Genomic DNA, 13,440 nt, shown 5'->3' on the forward strand with positions numbered 1-13,440 from the left:
AGCACCAACTGCAGTCCTTTGCATAGATGAAGTACCAAGTAAGTTTGAATAAACAACAAGTACTGTTCTCTCAAAATCTAACTAGCCTCATACTAAGAGCAGACTGGTTGGTGACATAAGACTCTCTACCTACCAGATTACAATGAGGACTAAATTCTGTTCTACTGTTTTCATTTATATGGTTTCATTTCTCTGTGAAAATTGAGATGTGACAGAAGAGGAGTAAGTGATTATGAAGAAGGACCTGACTTGGGGTTCTCCACTCATATTTGCATCTGATACAGCTGTAGGAATTTAGGTACTTATTGGCTTTCCCAAACAGAGCATTGATGCATAAGAAACCACCTGAATAGAATCCATCTAAAACTCCTCCTTACAATTTCAGGAAGAGCATATCGTGTCGACTTTTGGACTGTGATTTTGCCAGAAGTAGGAAGACAGTGGTAACCCCAAGAGAACATCTAACTCACAACAATTGAGTAACAAGGATCCAAACCACAGAAGAAAAGGTAAAAAACCTTTTTTCTAGAAAGTATTCTAGTCACCAGTTCCTACCAAGCAAGTTCCTAGAGTGCATAAAACAGATGCACAATTTTGTACCCAAAGTATAAATCTTAAGATATACAAAGGATGTTAAGCTTCTAGGCCACAGTGATATAAATGTGGGATTGCATTCATTGTGTATGAATAAACAGTCACTGAAAATAGAACTAAAGCCAGAAATTACTCTGCAAGAATTAACGAATCTCTGAAGTCTTATTCCAAATATATCCGAGCCCTTCAAATGTTTCCAGCTATAATTTCACAGAGCTAATGTAATAAACAAGAAAGTCCAAATATAACGAGGTGCAGTGAAGATGCGGGCAAAGATACAGGTAAAGATGCAGGCCAAGATGCAGCAAGGTGGGAGTCACGTACCGATGCACGCCACTGTTGCACATGATGACGTGGCAAGCCCCCAGCCTACTGCAAAGCTCCGAGGACACTGACAGCAGCCCGACTCCGGAGGCGCTGCAAGCTGTGTTCACACAGGCAGCCGTGCGCTTGGATCTGATAAATGAGGCCACCAGTCGATAAAGCTCATCCAAAACATTGAGAGGCCTCATGAGCTTCAGGAAAAAAAAGCAAAAACGATAAACATAAGTTCAACATGTTTAATAGAAAGAAATCTTTTTAGATGGGCTGTAATTCACAGTCATTATAACCTATAGTCTAAAAATTTTATTATGGAGGTAACAGAGTTGGAGATCACAAATTTTATACTGACACTGTGCTCAAGAACACCACCACCAACATTAAATAAGAGGTAAATGGTAAAATATAGGGTCAATGCAGTCTTCTATTTTTACCTTATCTACATAGGCAGCTTTAGATGTAGAGTTCGGTGGTGAATTTGACTTGTCCAAGTAGAATGCCCTGTAAGAAACCAAAGAATAAATGATCATTTATTGTTAGAAAAATTAAAAAGCATGAAGATGTGCAAGTTTTACTGATTTCCTTTTAAAGACAAATGAATTGACAAAGTGCTGAATGTTAGCATGAGTGGAACTGCAAAAAAAGAAAGTTTTCCATTCAGAAAAAAACAATTAAAGCTACCATCACCTCCATTATTTATTGTATGGCCTTAAAGAGATATTTAATTTGTATATACCTCAATTTCCTCGTTTGTAATTTGGGGATTTTAGTAGTTTATATTAATAATACTTCATGAGGCAGCCAAGAAAATGAAGTGAGTTAATGCAAATAAAATACTTAGGAGGGCACATAGCACAGAATAAGTGCTCATTGATGCAGTAATTAATATTATTATAAAAGTTGAAGAAAGATATTTTCTCCTGACTGTTGAAAAACATGATCCAGTTTTCATTTATTTATGCAAGTGACAGATCATGAAAATAATTCTCCAAACACTAATTTTAAACAGATTATTTAGCTGGATTCTTTCAGCCACTAAGTTATGTTCAGATGAGAAGTAAAATTCTCTTCAAAGATATACTGGTTCTTTTTTGTCACCAGGATGCAATATGGTCACAACTATTTTAATACACTAAGTGGAAAACTCACTCTAGAAAAGTGATACACAGGTGGCCACACTGAGCACTCTCCCTACTTTCTAAAAGAGACAGTCCTTAGGGGAAAAAAAAAAAAGAAAAGTTGTCACTGACTCAGCCAGTTAAGAGCAGGATCACATAGATCTAATCCTGCTATAGTCACTTGAACTGACGTGGCAGAAATCTACAAATTTTCACTGGGACAAAATGCTTAAAGAAAAAACCCCACATATTTGATGAAGCAAGCCAATAGAAAAACAGAATAAAACATTTTATAGATTTAAAATGTATAAATGCCCACATCAAGTAAAACTTTATTCTGAGAGAATGTCACTTTTTCTATATGCTATAATGCTGTGCTAATCACTCAGTCCTATTCAATTCTTTGGGACCCGATGGACTGTAGCCTTCCAGGCTCCTTTGTCCATGGGATTTCCCAGGCAAGAACACTGGAGTGGGTTGCCATGCCCTCCTCCAGGGGATCTTCCCAATCCAGGGATCGAACCCAGGTCTCCTGCAGTGCAGGTGGATTCTTTACCGTCTGAGCCATCAGGGAAGCCAAATGCTATAGAGCAAAATGAAAATAGATAAAGCAGCTATATAACCATACCCTTTTAGAAGATAAAAGCTTATGACAAATTCAGAGCTAAATATATTTACTGATCCAGACCTGTGTGAGTAGTTAATATTTATCAATCCACAGTTACAGAAAGTGACAAATTATTATAAAATCTATCTATGGGCTGACGACACTGAGAGAAGGTAACCATGAAATACAGCTTCTTCCTGACTCCTATGAAATTTACACAGCCAAGAAATATTTTAATTCAATCAATTATTTCTTAAAATAAAAATTTAGACTTGAACCTGTAACAAATTTTGCGTACTCTCTGTTCAGAAAAATGGTTGTTCAGACATGAATTTTACCATCCCTAAGGTTTACAGGTATTCACAGAACTTCAGTATTTTTCAGAACATGACAAATAAATTCCCACATGAAATACATTTCTAATGCACTTCCCTTAATTACAAAAGTCTGGCAATACCCCTTAATCAAAATTTATGAGAGAGTTAATGGTAAAACTGGATTAATGCCAAAACTGACTGTAGTTTAATATGCTTTTGAGGTTAGTAAGAATGAAGTCATGGCTCTTTGTCTCAATAAGCAAATCTTATTAAGATGGTTTTGAAAACACTCCTGCTACTTTACATAGGAGGAACAGTAAGTTTCCTTTCATGCAGGCATGCATCAGGTTTCCTTGTTGCAACTTTGTAAATGAACCCTGCCACACAAAATAAATGTAGTATGATAATATTTTCTATTTAGTCCCTAGAGAATAAAATACCAAGGAAAGAGGTGATGTCATGTTACAATAAATGCAGTATAAATATATCCAAATTAAATAACTAAAATGAAACGAGTCTTGGGAAAGTATCTCATACAATCTAACAGCAAGGACAAATACAGAGGTATCTAGAATGTAGTGCAGAAAATGACAGGTAAGTTAAAAACTTACAGAAAGATACTGAAATACACACACATGAGGAAGAAGGCTCCATAAGAATATGGTACATGAGTTGGACTTGGATGGATGGATGGGATTCAGGACAGGCCAAAATGGAAAAATAGAATTTCAAGTGGAGGCAACACCATGAACAATAGAAGAGAAAGATAAATGGATGGAGTCAGGTTTGCCAGACAGCAGGTTCATGTAAGGCAGAGTGAGTGAGTATTGGGCAAGTGGGCTGGATTCCTATTGTGAGGAAAAGAAATACTAAACTAAGATAATAAAATTAATTTGTTAAGCAGTGGAGAAGCACTACACAGGGAAAACTTTGCTACCAGTGAAAAAGTAAGAATAAGTGGAAAATCCTCCAATTAAAAAAATAATAAAATTGCTGAAGCTGGAGCTCCAATACTTTGGCTACCCGATGTGAAGAGCTGACTCAATGGAAATGACCCTGACACTGGGAAAGACTGAGGGCAGGAGAAGCGGAGGACAGAGGATGAGACGGTTGGATGGCATCACCGACTTGATGGACATGAGCATGAGCAAGCTCTGAGAGATGGTGAAGGACAGGGAAGCCTGGCTTGCTGCAGTCCATGGGGTTGCGAAAAGTTGGACATGACTTAGCAACTGAACAACAGCAACAATAAAATTATTTTTTAAAAAAGAATAAATAGAAAGAAGTACACGACCCATCAGATATGACAATTTAGGGAAATTTGAGATGCTAGAGACCCTAGAAGTGAAAAGACTAGGTTAGTATTTATTTTTTTATTTTACTTTTTATGTATTTATTTTTTGTTCACACTGTGCAGCATGTGGGATTTTGGTTCCCTGACCAGGGGTCAGTCCCATGCTTCCCTGCATTGGAAGTGGGAGTCTTAACCACTGGACCACCAGGGAAGTCTGGGACACAGGGAATTGACATCTGCCATGAAAGAAAGAAAATGAGTGTGGGGAACATCAAGATTAATTCAGACTCATGCAAGTTAATATACCAACAAGTTAGAAAAATGATTTCTCAATCATGTGATATTAAGATCACAGCTCTATAGGCTCAAGTTGATGCTCCAGGAATGGTCAGGCTTTTTTACATAAAGAGAGACCCATGCAAAAGTCTGATAGGAGAGACACAGAGGTTAAATCAATGACAAAAGTGACTGGTATTTGGCAATATCTCTGGCCCTTTTTCTCCCTTTTCTGGGCATGCTGGAAAATATCCAATTTCGAAGAGAGGTAATTAAGGTGCAAGTGCCACTGGTGTTTCATAAGTAAGGAGGAACAACTACAGTATTCCACTCAGGTCTCTGCTAGATTCTTGTTTGTTCTTTACATCAGTGCTTATGACATCACCTCTATATTTATAATAATTTATGGAAATTTCTCACTTGGCCAGACTCATATATAGTTCTCCTAATATCATGTCCTATCTCTAAATATTCTAACCTTGATCATGTAGCTTTTGGATTTTAGCATTTACTCTGCATTTCAAAAAGGAGTTATAACAATGTTTGGTCAATTACAGATATCAGTCATAGACATGCCATTATTATAATGGTACAGCAGTTGACTATAGGTGTGACTGTTTCATAAGCACTATTGTTAAACTGCCTTTGACTATCATAGCACTTAAAAGGGGAAAATCCACAGAAAATGACATCAAAAGATACTGATCTCTTGTATAAATGACAATCAGCAGACCAGAAAAATAAATGACCCAATCAAAAAATGGGCCGAAGAACTAAACAGACATTTCTCCAAAGAAGACATACAGATGGCTAACAAACACATGAAAAGATGCTCAACATCACTCATTATCAGAGAAATGCAAATCAAAACCACAATGAGGTACCATTACACGCCAGTCAGGATGGCTGCTATCCAAAAGTCTACAAGCAATAAATGCTGGAGAGGGTGTGGAGAAAAGGGAACCCTCTTACACTGTTGGTGGGAATGCAAACTAGTACAGCCACTATGGAGAACAGTGTGGAGATTTCTTAAAAAACTGGAAATAGAACTGCCATATGACCCAGCAATCCCACTTCTGGGCATACACACCAAGGAAACCAGATCTGAAAGAGACACGTGCACCCCAATGTTCATCACAGCACTGTTTATAATAGCCAGGACATGGAAGCAACCTAGATGCCCATCAGCAGATGAATGGATAAGGAAGCTGTGGTACATATACACCATGGAATATTACTCAGCCATTAAAAAGAATTCATTTGAATCAGTTCTAATGAGATGGACGAAACTGGAGCCCAATTATACAGAGTGAAGTAAGCCAGAAAAATAAAGAACATTACAGCATACTAACACATATATATGGAATTTAGAAAGATGGTAACGATAACCCTATATGCAAAACAGAAAAAGAGACACAGAAGTACAGAACAGACTTTTGAACTCTGTGGGAGAAGGTGAGGGTGGGATGTTTCGAAAGAACAGCATGTATATTATCTATGGTGAAAAAGATCACCAGCCCAGGTGGGATGCATGAGACGAGTGCTTGGGCCTGGTGCACTGGGAGGACCCAGAGGAATCGGGTGGAGAGGGAGGTGGGAGGGGGGGTTGGGATGGGGAATACGTGTAACTCAATGGCTGATTCATGTCAATGTATGACAAAACCCACTGAAATGTTGTGAAGTAATTAGCCTCCAACTAATAAAATTAAAAAAAAAAAAAAAAGAAAATCACCAGACAGGTTCAACCTGTGTCTACACATGGGCAAAGAATACATGCTAAATCAGTAGGTAGGAGAATGGTGATTTGCACCTTCATCTCACCCAACTTGAGTGACCAAAAGCATTAGCTTTGACTTCTCTGAAATAGGTTTTACCTAAAGCTATATGAAGAGAAATCCTCAATAATGAGATAAACTTGGATTTGCTTAGATAAATTTGTCTCTTGGCTTGTCAAAAACAGAGCACCTAAAATTATAGTTTGCTGTCCCATAATCAAAGACAGTGCCTGATTCATAACCTGTAATAATACTTGATGTAGTGTTGAATTGAGTTCTATTTCATGAGAGCTCTAAAACACAGAGTCGAACAACTAAACATATATGTGACCTGATAGAGAAAAGGAAATATATTAAATATCTTAATTTTAAAATAGATAAAATAATTACTATGCACTTTTGAAAAAGAACTCTTTGTAGGAAGGATTCTTTTTAAGTTTATAACTATTAGGCTACATCTCAATTAGCACTGAAGCATAATACTTATACGATTTAACAATCATCAGAACTTAAAAATAGAGAGGAAGGGTATTTAATATTTCCTCCTCGATGAGAGAAAATGATGATTAAGAGACAAATATTCATAAGATCTCTTTCAAGACACATAGGAGTGTTGTTTTACCTATAAATGACTAGCATAAATGATACAGCAAATTCCTGTTCAGTGTTCTAAAGAAGAATAGATGAAAATAACTATGATTAAGTACTATCACCTTTAGATGTTAAAAGCCTAACTTTTCGCTTCTATACTTATACACTAGACTCTATAATAAGTGGTGATTTTGTTTAATTGGGCTTCCCTGGTGGCTCAGACAGTAAAGAATTCACCCACAATTCGGGAGGACCCAGGTTCGACCACTGGGTTGGGAAGATACCCTGGAGAAGGGCATAGCAACTCACTCCAGTATTCTTGCCTGAAGAATCCCCATGGACAGAAGAGCCTGGTGGGCTACCCATGGGGTCGCAAAGAGTCAGACACGACTGAGCAACTAAGCACATACACGCAAACCTTTAGTGTACAACGTCTGACACACAGCAAATCACCCAATGTTAATAACGATCATTATCATTTTTATTCATTACTTAACATTTTAAAAATTTTTAGTAAAAATTGTACATATTTAAGGTAAGTACTATGGTGATCTCATATAAGTATACACAGTGAAATGAGTACCAGAGTCAAGCTAATTAATATATCATTACCTTACCTAGTTAAGATTTTTTGTGTATGTAAAATCTCCTGGATTCCATGCTAAGCATAATTTCCGGGTTCAGTACAGTATTATTAAGTATAGACAACATGCCTGTACATAAGCTCTCTAGATGCCTTCATCCTCCATAACCACAAATTTGTACCCTCTGACCAACGTCGTCCTATTTTCCCTACCTCCCTATTCTTTTCTGCTTCTATGAGTTCAACATCTTCATCCCCGCCCCCCCCCCCTCCCCAGATTCCACACAGAAGTGAGACCACACAGTATCCTCTGTCTGGCTTATTTCAGTGAGCACAATTGCCTCCAGGTTTATCCCACTCCATCCTGGTCTGCAGGGTTTCTGCTAAGAAATCTGCTGACAGCCTCGTGGAGGGTTTGTTCTCTAGTACTGTACGTGAGCAATTTTTTTTTTCTTTGCAGTTTTAAAAATTCTGCCTTTGATTTTACACAATTTTATTATAATGTGTCTTAGAGAAGAACTTTCAGGGTTGAAACTCTTTGGAGACCTATAAACTCAGGAACTTGAATGTCCACATTTCCACCCAGATTTGGGAACTTCTTAGATATTATTTCTTTAAAGAGGCGTCTGTCCCTTTCTCCCTCTCTTCTCTTTCTGGGACTCCAGTAATGAGTAGGTTGTTTCTCTTGATGGTAACCCATAATTCACATAAGCTTTTTTTAGTTTTTCTTTTTCTTTTTATTCCTCTGACTGGATAATTTAAAACACTCTGTCTTCAAGTTCACTGATTTTTTTTTCTTTTGCTTAGTTGAATCTGTTGTTGAAGTTCTCTATTAAATTTGGCAGTTCTTTTCTGTTTGAGTTTTTAAAATGGTTTCTATCGCTTTGCTGGACATCTCATTTTGTTCATTCACTGTTTTCCTAATTTGGTTGAGCCATTGTGCTCACTGAAATAAGCCAGACAGAGGATACTGTGTGGTCTCACTTCTGTGTGGAATCTGGGGGGGGGGATGAAGATGTTGAACTTTTCTTACATTTCACTATCCTTCTTTGAGGATCGTTCTAAATTCTTTGTCAGGATGTTTACAGATCTCCATTATTTTAGAGTCAGTTATTGAAGCTTTTTTCTTTCCTTTTTTCCTTTTGGTGATGACATGCTTGCTAGACTATTCACGATCCTTGTGGTCTTGTGTTGGCATCTGTGCATTTGAAGTAAAAGGCAACTCTTCCTATCTTCACTGACTGGCTTCAGCTAGGAAAACTTTTCACTAGTTAGTCCACACAGAAATTCTGCAAGGGCCATCGAATGGAATCTTCAGGCATGCAGATCAGCAGGAGCCCACCTGAAGCTCTCACTATTTCTGAATTCTGCTAATGAAAGTACATTAAGAAACTGAAGGTCCCTCAGGACTCCTTTTTTTTTGTAATTTCATTCCACAGATGAATGAACAGACCACAGGTTAAGTTTTAAAGAACTCTTTGAAATTGAACATGATCTACATTGTTACCTCTGTAAGCCCAGCACCTAGAATATTGCCTTAGCCAAAGCAGCTGCTCAATAAATATTTGTTAAGTGAATCACTAAGTACATACTTAACGAAGTGAAAATTAGCATGGATAGACAAGAAATCATCTAATCCACTACTGAGTCCTTTCTCCAAAGAACTGTAAATTTGGGCAAATGCATTCCAATGAAAAAATAAATATGCCCTCATTGATTCCATGTATCTTTTAGACACTGTCCAATAACATCCTTCCTCTTCCAGTCAAAATTTTCTGCCAAGAAGCCTAACCTGGTAATTCTCCTTCCAAACCTCTGAATAACTCCCCTCAGCTGACTCCATCCACCACACTACTCACACCATTCTCCCTAGTAATGCCCGTGAATTTATTTGTACTGACCAAAGTTGATGGTTTAATATAATTAAATCAATTAGAGAAAGCAAATGGGTAGAACTGTCCTTAATTTATGAATGGCAACATAATTTTATTGAATTTTGTTAAGAAACTGCTTTAAAATCTTCCCTCCCTGGCAACAGAGCTCCATGAGACTGGTTTTCTTCTATGAGAAGCCTTGTGCTTATGCCGTTGCTCAGTCATGTCCAACTCTCTGTGACCCCACAAACTGTAGCATGCCAGGCTCCTCGGTCCATGGGATTGTTCAGGCAACAAGTGGGTTGCCATTTTCTCTACCAGGGGATCCTCCCAACCTAAGGATCAAACCTGCATCGAATGCATTAGTAGGTGGATTCTTTACCACTGAGCTACCAGGGAAGTCGATTGGAAGGGTTGTGAGTTATTAAAACAAGCACAGGAGAGTTTAAAGATGCATTTTCCCCTGTAAGCTATGCTATCACCCCAACCGAGATTAGTTACCAAACAAGAAACCATTCATCTCCCACATCAAATACTTTAAATATTGGTATATGCAGTGTTTGTTCAGTTCTTTAGATGTTGAATACGGGAAATCACTACTTCACTCATAACTTTAATTTTGATTGCACAATAACAAAAATGACCTCAATGGAAATTCTTTATTAAAGTGCCCAAAAAACCTTGTGGCATTCAAGCCATAGTAGAGCAGAGCTCCATGTGGCACCTTCCATTTAGCTTTTAATCACAAACTCTATAAAAAGCTACCACTTCTAATACTGTCTTTGGAGGCACCTGGAAGCCAACTTCTACTTTGTTCGTAGCACAGTAGGGCAATCATCGTTTCTGTCTTGGGACTAAATTCAGGCCTGGTCACAAAGCTGGGACTGTGCATCCTTCTAGATAGTTTTCCACCACTGTCTCTATCTTTAACAGTTTTTCTGGTGTGAAATCAAAGGCAGTATCTAGGTTATTCTCAGAAGTATCTCTGTGCACAAATAGTTAAAGTGAAAGTCACTCAGTCGTGTACAACTCTTTGTGACACCATGGACTACAGCACGCCAGCCTCCCTGTCCATCACCAACTTCTGGAGTTTACCCAAACTCATGTCCATTGAGCTGGTGATGCCATTCAACCATCTCATCCTCTGTCATCCCCTTCTCCTCCCGACTTCAATCTTTCCCAGCATCAGAGTCTTTTCAAATGAGTTAGTTTTTCACATCAAGTGGCCAAAGTATTGGCGTTTCAGCTTCAACATCAGTCCTTCCAATGAACACTCAGGACTGATCTCCTTTAGGATGGACTGGTTGGATCTCCTTGCAGTCCAAGGGACTCTCAAGAATCTTCTCCAACACCACAGTTCAAAAGCATCAATTCTTTGGTACTCAGTTTTTTTTATAGTCCAACTATCACATCCATATGTGACCACTGGAAAAACCATAGCCTTGACTAGATGGACCCTTGTTGGCAAAGTAATCTCTCTGTTTTTTAATATGCTGTCTAGGTTGGTCATAGCTTTTCTTCCAATAAGCAAGCATATTTTAATTTCATGGCTGCAGTCACCATCTGCAGTGATTTTGGAGCCCCCCAAAATAAAATCTCTCACTGTTTCCCCTTCTATTTTTCATGAAGTGATGGGACCAGATGCCATGATCTTCGTTTTCTGAATGTTGAGCTTTAAGCCAACTTTTTCATTCTCCTCTTCCACTTTCATCAAGAGGCTCTTTAGTTATTCTTCACTTTCTGCCATAAGGGTGGTGTCATCTGCATATCTGAGGTTATTGATATTTCTCCCGGCAATCTTGATTCCAGCTTGTGCTTCTTCCAGCCCAGCGTTTCTCATGATGTACTCTGCATATAAGTTAAATAAGCAGGGTGACAATATACAGCCTTGACGTACTCCTTTTCCTATTTGGAACCAGTCTGTTGTTCCATGTCCAGTTCTAACTGTTGCTTCCTGCATACAGGTTTCTCAAGAGGCAGGTCAGGTGGTGGGGTATCCCATCTCTTTCTGAAAAAAAATTTTCCCATGAACTAAATGTCACTTGGTCTATTAAGCATATTACTGTTTTTTCTTACTTAGCTCAGAAGAACTGCAATGAGCATCATATTAGATCTATTAAAAATGCTTCTCCTTCAGACTAGGAAGATATTTGTTCATCTATGAGCTCTCACTGTGTTTTCTGAGTGTATCTGGTGTTATATCAGACTTCACTGATTTCTCAAATATCAAGATGAAGTTCAAAGTTTATATCAACGGAAGCACTTCTAAGAAACTTATTACATAATATGCTATGAATGGAACAGAACTATAGCTTTTTAATTCTGCATAATGAACATGTCTTAATATTGAACAGACTTGAAAGAAAATATCCTATTAAGTTCAGTTTTGTTCTTTAAATCTTTTGTATTTAATTCTAGTATTATTATCATTGTATAATTAAATTATATCTAAAATTAAATTATATCTAATAATATAATTATATTACTATATCTAATATGATATTGCATAATATCATATAATATTATATCTAATGTAATATAAATTTATATTATTATATCTATTAATTCAATATTTTGGAATTTGATGCAAAGATCATGACATAATGCATGCTGATGATATTTAAAATGTATGCAGATGAATTCCCCATTCTTGGCAATGTGTAATATTCTATGAGGTGCATTCATTTTGAAGACAAAAACATGTTAGTGAGTTTAATCATCCAGAGATCATTTCTTTCATGTACAAGTAACAATAAGACTGCAACTATTTCAGCTCCTTTTGCCTTTGTCTTCTGCTCTGGTCTTTATCATAGCTTCTTTTCTCCTTCTATAGTTATGAAGCTACCCCTTTTCAGAGAAAAAAATCCAAATGCTACCTTGCCCTTCAAAATTCCCAAGTTTTCAAGATGATTTTCCATATTTGTGTTGTCCTTAACTCTTTCATTGTTAGTGATTAAAGTTGCACTAAAGCACTTCCCCAAGCCAAACACATTAATACTGGGATCACTCCCTACTTGAGAGAAGCAGTGGAGTGCTGTGACTAAGTGTGTGCTGTGGAGCTGGAAACGCCTAGCTTGAGTCTTGGCTGCAACATTGCCAGGTGCCTGCATTTGAGGGATTCACTGACCCTCTCTGGGGGTGAGGTGCTACCACCTTGGAAATTTCATGCGTTATTTTGGCTTTAACTATGCATGACCTCTATGCTTTCTCTCTGTATCAGAGAACAATGCAGGCACCCAATCCAACATGTCTCTGTTTCTCTCTCAACAAACCATGCTTCTGGTGGAAAAAATTTTTTTCTCTCCATTTCTCAAATATTTCTAAAATCTATACCTTCTTATCCATCTCCATTTTTATCATTTGTGTAGGGTTCTTATTTCCACTTGTCTGAACTATTTTAATAGATTCTGAATCAGTCTTTCCGACTCTAGTCTCATTCTCACCCCTGCTCTGTCCTCACTAGTCCCCCCAGGCTGCTCAGTTATGTTCTCTATCATGGTGTGGTTGCCCTAAATTTTGGACATTGATACATACACAAGCATTCATTAATTGTCCGTGAATAAGTACCTTATCAGCAATGGGTAAACTAAAAAGAGAAAGACAAGGTGAAAAGCAGAAACAGAGACGCGAAAAAAGAATTTAAAATTTGATGTGATTCGTGTAGCTCTATGGCTGATTCATATCAATGTATGACAAAACCCACTGAAAAATAAAAAAATAAATTAAAAAAATAAATAAATAAATAAATAAAATTTGATGTGAAAAATGTCAAAACAGAAGCTTATAAAGGGAAAATAAGGAAAAAGACTAACCTCAGGAAGGTGGGAAGACATCTCAGGAAGGACAGATTTTGAAATATTCCAAGGGCTTCCCAGGTGGCGCTAGTGGTAAAGAACCCACCTCAATGCAGGATAGTAAGAGATGTGGGTTCAGTCTCTGGTTCGGGACGATCCCCTGGAGGAGGGCATGGCAATCTACTCCAGTATTCTTGCCTGGAGAGTCCCATGGACAAAGGAGCCTGGTGGGCTACAGTCCATGGGGTCGCAAAGAGTCAGACACAACTGAAGCAACTTAGCATGCAAGAAAGATG

At 37.8% G+C, this 13,440-nt stretch overlaps 1 protein-coding gene across 3 annotated transcripts in view; it reads right to left on the reverse strand.

The window, feature by feature from the left end:
• Window positions 1–13,440, reverse strand: part of PREX2 (phosphatidylinositol-3,4,5-trisphosphate dependent Rac exchange factor 2) — a 303,314-nt gene that overhangs the window by 43,784 nt on the left and 246,090 nt on the right. For all 3 annotated transcript variants that reach the window (XM_065902847.1, XM_065902846.1, XM_065902845.1), the window contains 2 exons: window positions 1,350–1,416; window positions 919–1,109 (listed from right to left, as the gene is read on the reverse strand). In XM_065902847.1, the coding sequence (XP_065758919.1) occupies window positions 919–1,109; window positions 1,350–1,416 (258 nt within the window). The remainder of the gene's footprint in view (window positions 1–918; window positions 1,110–1,349; window positions 1,417–13,440) is intronic.

This window comes from Muntiacus reevesi, chromosome 12, assembly GCF_963930625.1.
Source record: "Muntiacus reevesi chromosome 12, mMunRee1.1, whole genome shotgun sequence".
In the NCBI taxonomy this organism is placed as follows: Eukaryota; Metazoa; Chordata; class Mammalia; order Artiodactyla; family Cervidae; genus Muntiacus; species Muntiacus reevesi.